The 7,980-nt window shown below is 35.0% G+C and overlaps 1 protein-coding gene across 1 annotated transcript in view; it reads right to left on the bottom strand.

The window, feature by feature from the left end:
- Positions 1 to 3,563: 3,563 nt before the first annotated feature.
- The window catches only part of sult6b1 (sulfotransferase family, cytosolic, 6b, member 1), a 33,613-nt gene continuing 29,196 nt past the window's right edge, over positions 3,564 to 7,980 (bottom strand). The window contains exon 7 of the mRNA XM_044372240.1: positions 3,564 to 4,099. Within this exon, the coding sequence (XP_044228175.1) occupies positions 3,972 to 4,099 (128 nt within the window). The 3' untranslated portion in view covers positions 3,564 to 3,971. The remainder of the gene's footprint in view (positions 4,100 to 7,980) is intronic.

The following is a 7,980-nucleotide window of genomic DNA, read 5'->3' as shown; positions in this document are numbered from 1 at the left end:
TGAAGGCGATATGAACGTCACTTCCGGTGTGTATTTTCAAAACAATTATTGTTATTTTATTATTTGATTTATTGAACAGGACAGTGTGCAGTATTGAGCATAAATGATGCACTGCACCAGAGTTAGCTTGAAGCTAATTTGCATCTGTAGTCCATTACAATCAAAACATACAACAGCACAACAACAAACAGTACAAAGCAAAAAAAAAAAACCCACAATGAACACACCATACAAAATACAAAGCTACACACAACAGCACATCACATACACCCACAATGTCAATTAAAAATTAATAATGTAAACTAGGCTCAGTGGTCACACAGCTGATTTGTCCACTGAGTGGTGGCTTTCACACAGAAAGCTGACTGCCCAAATGCAGTGCGACGAAATGGTATGGTTTTTACTGTCTCCATCACACAGTCAGTAGTTTTCATCACACAGTGAGTAGTCTTCATCGCTCATCATCGATTTAAACTTGTAACAGCTCTTTTCACTTAGAATATATTTTATATACTTACAACTCAGAAACTCAATTTTCACAGAAGAGAAGGAAACCAAGAGCAGCACCTTTTAACAAGATTTATGATGAAAAACTATAATACAGACACCAAGAATACTCTTTCCAAAATAAACTACTATAATTATGACTTATTATATCATAGTTACAAGAAAAGATCTCATAATTATGACTTACTATATCATAATTACAAGAAAATATCTCATAATTATGACTTACTATCTCATAATTATGACTTATTATATCATAATTACAAGAAAATATCTCATAATTATGACTTATTATATCATAATTACAAGAAAAGATCTCATAATTATGACTTATTATATCATAATTACAAGAAAATATCATAATTATGAATTACTATATCATAATTACAAGAAAATATCTCATAATTATGACTTATTATATCATAATTACAAGAAAATATCTCATAATTATGACTTACTATCTCATAATTATGACTTATTATATCATAATTACAAGAAAAGATCTCATAATTATGACTTATTATATCATAATTACAAGAAAATATCTCATAATTATGAATTACTATATCATAATTACAAGAAAATATCTCATAATTATGACTTACTATCATAATTATGACTTATATCATAATTACAAGAAAATATCTCATAATTATGACTTATTATATCATAGTTACAAGAAAAGTACTCATAATTATAACATACTATCATAATTATAACTTATTATCCCACAATTATGTCAGGACATCAGTCAGGAGCCCAAATAAACAGTGAAACCTGTTTTTCTTGCTGTAATCATTCCCCCTGTTCATACTGACCATTAGAAGATCCCTTCATAATGTACTTACAATGGAAGTGATGGAGGACAAAATCCACAGTGTGTCCACACAGTCATTTAAAAGTAGATGTGAAGCTTATATTCAGCTTCAGCAGTCTGAGTTAGTCATATCAAGTGGATATCTGACACATTTACAGTCTTTTTAGCATCAAATTCCCTCTTTGTGTTTCCTCGGACAGTGTTTCCCTGTTTCCCTGTTCAGTGTTCATTTGGGGACCTGAATATTGTTTTAAAGACAGACATGAAAAATTGTGACCCTGTCCTTTAAGCTTATTATTATTATTACTGTTATACAACCAAATCTTGTCTCATAATATCATTAGACCAGCTCAATAATTCAAGTCAAATAATTTGAGATCACATAAGTGGAAAAAGTTTTATTTTTTTATCATGATCATGTACAGTGATGTGCTGTATTTAATATACATACAGTACAAGCAGCGATTGTGCATATTTATAAAACAGCCCATAATCTAATCACAGTATTGTTTCCAAAGCCACAGTTTCATAACCTGAGTGAAGTCTGTGAGTGTTTCCAGAATTGCACCAACATTGGTTCAGGTAGCTGCCAGTATAGAGAGAATTCAACTTTGATGTGTTTTAAAATCAGGTTTTAAACATCAGTGAATAAAACAGCCGGGGGGGACATTCATCAACTTCTGAGACTTAAACACGATGCTGCATCCATGCACTGTTTTGTCAGTAAAATCAAACCCAGAAGGCAAAGAAGTAAGTTTGATTAACTACATTTAAAAATACTTTTGAAGGCTGTTGTGGATCAATACAAATCAGTATGTGTGTTTAAAGCTGCAGTAAACTGACTGTATTGACGTACAAAATAAGTATAAAACTTGTCTTAAAAATACAAATTATCTTTCCTTTTCTCTAAATTTTTATCAACTAGATTTCCTTCAATCATGCGTCTTGGTGACAATTTGATCTGCCAGAGTGTCTTTTTTGATACCAACACTGGGGGGCGCCAACGTTTAGATCATACATGTAGAAGATATTAATAGTGTATAAGAAGTCTGTTTTGAGTGTGTGTTTCAGTCTACAACGCTTTGCTGTAATGCTTGTTTCTAAGGCTGCAACTAATGATTATTGTCATTATTGATTAAACTGCAGATTGTTAAATGTTATTAAAAAAAAACAAAAAAATGTGGAAAAAAAATGACATTCATCTTTTCCTAGAGCCTACAGCGATGCCTTTAATTTTCATGTTTTAGATCATTGTTTTAAAGGATAATTCTGGTGATTTTCTCTATATTTCTTACTGTCAACAAATCTCATGTGCAGAACTCATCCTATTTACTGCTGCACTGGGTGACATGTTCCTTCATTATGAAGAGTTTGGTCATGTTAGTTTGTTAAGAAACAACTCCAAAGACTAATAACAGTAATAAGATTGTAACTCTCAGGAGAGAAGTTCCTTGTACGGCAGACTTGACTTTGTATTACATTATATATGTCTGAAAGAACTTTGTAGAGGTTTTAATATGTAGCACAACAAGCTAGTGAAGCTTTAAACAGAACCACGTTCCCGCACATGCTCAGTAGCGTCTGCCTTACACAGAACTACTCTCCGGAGACTGAAAACGTGATGCTGTTATTAGTCTTTGGAGCCGTTTCTAAACAAACTAACGTGACCAAACTCTTCATAATGAAGGAACACGTCACCCAGTGCAGCGATGTGACTCACTGATGTGTTTTTAATAGTTTTTTGGACAACAGAGAAATCAGATATATCAGGCTTTGGATACACTCACAACACTTGTTAGTAGATCAGTTCATTGTTGGTTTGGACCCAAATTTGTTGACAAGAGGAAAAATATAGAAAATCAGCAGATATATCCTTCAAGATATTTAGTTAAATGTTATATATGTCAAAGCAAAACAGCAAATGGTCACATTTGCAAAATGACTGAAAAGATGAATTTTCTCTTGTCGATCGACTTGCAGCTCTAGTTGTTTCTAGCTTCTCCTCCAGGCTCTGAAGTTTTACTCTGACTCCATTTTTAAATGTTCAGAGGAAAATTCATTTGTGTCTGTATAACAGCATGTAAATGTAGGTTAATTTATCCCCTCAGCAGACAGATTTCCTCCTGCTGCTGCTTCCTGTGCCGATGAGCCGTGTGTCTCTGTCATGTTTTGAATACTGTTTTAATTAACTGATATTTATCCCTGCGGTGCACACAACCAGACTTCAGGTGAAACCAGATATGGCCGCCGATGAGGTGTTTAATGTTTTTTTTGTTGTGTACAGCAACAAAAGTTCACAGATTGGAGTAAACAAGAGTAAACCATAATGCACTTTTTCCCTTCTAGTTTGCTCTTTTTCTTCATTCCATCCCTTCTTTTCTTCCTCGAGTGTACCGCAAAGGGACTTTTCACCCTGAACTGAGCCTCCCAGGCATGAACTGTACTACCCTGCAACAACCTCCTCTAACAGTTAGATGCTTTGGATTAAAGACAGTTGATGCAATAATTGTTGTTACAGTTCAAACCAGGGGACGGGGAGGAGGAGGCCTGCCAGACTCAGCTCAGGGCAGAAAAGTCCCCCACAAGTACGTTCCCTCCCTCCCTCCCTCTCTTCCTTCCTCTTCTTCCATCCTTGCTTCCTTGCTTCCTACTGACAGTGGAGTTGATAGTTGAGTTTGGCTCCCAGCCTGGTTCCTGCCAGGTGTTTGTTGAAGGCCTCGTCCATCTCTCGGCTCTGTTCTGGTGTAAAATGGTTCCTCCAGTCTCCGACCTCACCTGCTCAGGGACGGAAAATAGGACACATGCAGTTAAAACCTTTTTATTAGCCGAGTTTCCATCCAAATGTAGCACAAATTTTAAATCGCATTGCAAGAAGGTCTGCAAAAAATAATGTCAATAAACCCTTGCTTCCGTCCACTCCTTATGTGAAAAATGTCCATAAATAATGTATCTGTGCTCCCTGCAGTGAATACAAGGTCGTATACAAGCATTGCTGCTTTTCTGCTTTTCAATAAAGTTATGTAATTCTCCAGGACAGCCTGTGTCATGTGAGCTTGCACAGTGTAATTGCTTGGCTTCAGAAAACTTGGACTGTTTGCAATACTTTCTGGAACAGTAAAGAACATTTGCTGATCAGTTTAGCCGTCTTGGACTCGCTGTTGAGAAATCATAGCACAAATACATGTTCTAAAGCCAAGCTTTACTCAAACCACCAGAACTGTTTCTTTTCAAATCAAATCATATCACAGAGTTTCTAAAGATGCCAAATATTGTATGTATCTGCTAAATTACAGTGCACAAGACAGAGTTTGAAAAAAAAAAAACACATCTTTGGTTTCAATATTTCACTCAGCTTGAGCAAGAATCTCAGTAAGAAGCTGGAAGCAGCAGATCCAGAACATCCAGTGTAGCATATATGTGCAGTAAACATGCACGTTGCTGCACGGAAAACATTTGTTTCTCCAACTTTGAAGCTTCTAAGTGCATTCAGTGGAATGAAAGTAACTAAGTACATTTACTGAAGTACAATTTTGACATACTTGTACTTTACTTGAGTATTTCCATGTGATGCTACTTTCTACATTTCAGAGGGAAATATTGTACTTTCTACTCCACTACATTTATTTGACAGCTTTAGTTACTTTTCAGATGAAGATTTGACACAATGGATAATATAACAAGCTTTTAAAATACAACACATTGTTAAAGATGAAACCAGTGGTTTCCAACCTTTTTGTCTTTTGACGTCTTACAAAAAGCAGTGTGTAGTCGGGGTCACATTTCACATGTCTATGAGTTGTTAACAGCTCCACCAAATAGTGATTTTTCCCTCTAAACTTCTCACATGCTTTCATTTCAATAAATGTTCAAATGATCCAATATTTCAGCAAAAATCAAAGATTAGAGAAAAAGTCCTCAGATTTATCTGCTGACCCTTTGGAGGGGCCCGACCCCTAGGTTGGGAACCAGTGGACTAAACTAGCTAACTGTATATAAAGTAGTGTAAACTAGCTCCACCTCCAGCAGCTACAACAGTAACATGCTGCTCTAACACTGATGCTTCACTATTAATAATCTAATGATGTCATATATAATAATATATCAGTCAGAGGGACCAAACCACTACTTTTACTGCAATACTTTAACTACATCAAGCTCATAATACTTATGTACTTTTACTGCAATACTTTAACTACATCAAGCTCATAATACTTATGTACTTTTACTGCAATACTTTAACTACATCAAGCTCATAATACTTATGTACTTTTACTGCAATACTTTAACTACATTAAGCTCATAATACTTATGTACTTTTACTGTAGTAGGATTTTTCATGCAGAACTTTTACTCGTAACGGAGTATTTCTACATTGCTGTATTGGTACTTTTACTGCAGTATTATAAGTATCCGAGTACTTCTTCCATCATGCAGCAGGCTGATTTACGGCTTTAATGTGTTTTTCTCGTTGCTGCAGAGTTTTACTCGTTTTCTGATGCAGTTGTGTTTTCTTCTTCTCTACTCTTGACCTTCTTTTACAACTCAGACAAGCTGACCATTAAACCAAAGTACAGCTGGAGAAATTACAGACTCACCTCTGAAGTCTAATACTACAATATAAGAAAAAATAGTAAAATCCTGCACTGAAAATACCACTTAAGTAAAAGTACGTAAGTATTATTAGCAACATGTACTTTTTTAAAAGTTTTAAAAGTCAAAGAAAAATTGCCCCGTAATATATTATCGGATTAGTCATGATACTTTACAAAAGATATAATAACAATAATAATAATAATAATAATAATAATAATAAGTATAATATTTCCTTCTGAGTTACTTTAGCACAGTACTTGAGTAAATGTACTTCGTTACATTCCACCGCTGTTTCGTTCAAAGTATAATAACAGAAGTTCAGGACAGCTGAAGTATTTTGCAGATGTTGCAGCAAGTATTATGTTTACAACCCAAGACTGAAAATACAGTCTGAGATATCCAGCAGAAAACCAAAATATTTTGAGAAAAAAAAAGAGGATTTTATGTGTTACAGTCATAATTTTACATGAAAATATATTAAAGATGTTGTTTCATCTTTTCCTGACAATCCTACAGAAGTAAATCTTAATTATCTCTTATTACTTTATTATTTATTCCAACTTATTTTCACCACATTATAATTTTATTCATGAAATATCACAATTTTCTGTTGTAAAACAGGACTTCATCTTGTAACAATGTGACCTTTTCTCGAAATAAAACTTTATTCTCAAAATATTACAACTTTTTTTTTTATCAATATTTCAACGTTATTCTCAAAACAGATTTAGTTTGATCTGTTTGTTTTGAACATTTGTTCTTCATTAACCTGAACACAAACTAAAAAAAAACAGCCTTTTTACTTCTGATCTTAATGTTATTTCAGGTATTTTGACAGCTTTTCATCGGTTTCTGTCTCAGCTTCAGTGTATTTAACACTAATAACCAGACGACTGTGTGATACTGTATTACGTGTGTTTTTTTTGGTGTAATTTGTGTATCAGACTGTGACGAACAGTTTGTGCTGTTTTCAAACACAACAATGAGTCACTTCCAACTTCTCACACTGCTGTGTTGATGGTTTCTGTCCCTCTCCGTCCTGCTGGCTGTGATCTAGTGTCTAATGATGAACAAAGAGCTCAGTGAAGTGAGAGCGAAGACAAAAAGCTGCTGTGATTTAAATACAAAGAGTCTGAAACAGGAGGGAAACTGTGCCGACCTGCCGCAGCTTCCTGCTCATTACTGGGACTGAACCAGTTTACTGCTGATCAACCATCAAACAATAAACAATACTGAAGGCGAAGCTGATATTACCACTTCTAACTTTGTACTTTATGAAATCGTTGCGTGTAAAAGAGTGTTTAGAGGAGCAGTTGTGACTTTAACAGGACTGAAAGGTGAATTTATTATATCTGCATGTGATATGTTTACATGCGACGTCCTACAGGTCACATGTGCATGCAACGATTAGTCGATTAATCAGTTAATTAAGTCTGGTTTTGTTTTTCTTGTATATTTATGTATGTATATTATTTAAACGCACAATATGTCATTTCACCCGCTATGCGTCTCAACCAAAACAATAACAACAGACGGAGTGTGATGACGGTGTGAAGCAGCAAGGGATCATGGGAGTTGTTGTCTTCGTTGTTAAATAACCAGCTTCATCGGGATAGGATTACTCCAGTGTTCATCATTCAGGATGTTTTTACAAACGGACCCGGAGATTACAGGTAAAAACACTGAATAAAGCTGTTTCACCTAAAAAAAAAAAATCAATATTTCTCTGACGATGTTTGGTGACCACCGGACTTCCTGGAGGGGCTGTTAGCCGAGCTGCTGCTAACGTTTGTCCAGTTTATTTCTCTGATAACTTAAGATCCAGACGTCCAATGACTAAAATCCTTCTTCCGGCTAAAAGATATAGTTAAAAACCACCTAAATTTATCATGAAAATGTGTCTTAAAACTGAATAAAAGTCCATTTATAACAGTTTGTGTGGAACAACCACAACGCCGATGTATTATCTTGTATGTGTGTAAGTTACTCTTTGGTAGACGCCATTGTAGCGGACAAACACAGCGCCGCCGTATGCATCTGGTGCGTGTTTACTCTTTGGTAGA

Source organism: Thunnus albacares, chromosome 14 (assembly GCF_914725855.1).
Source record: "Thunnus albacares chromosome 14, fThuAlb1.1, whole genome shotgun sequence".
Lineage (NCBI taxonomy): Eukaryota > Metazoa > Chordata > Actinopteri > Scombriformes > Scombridae > Thunnus > Thunnus albacares.
The sequence above is the reverse complement of the archived record's forward strand: the minus strand, read 5'-3'. Positions and strand labels throughout refer to the sequence as shown.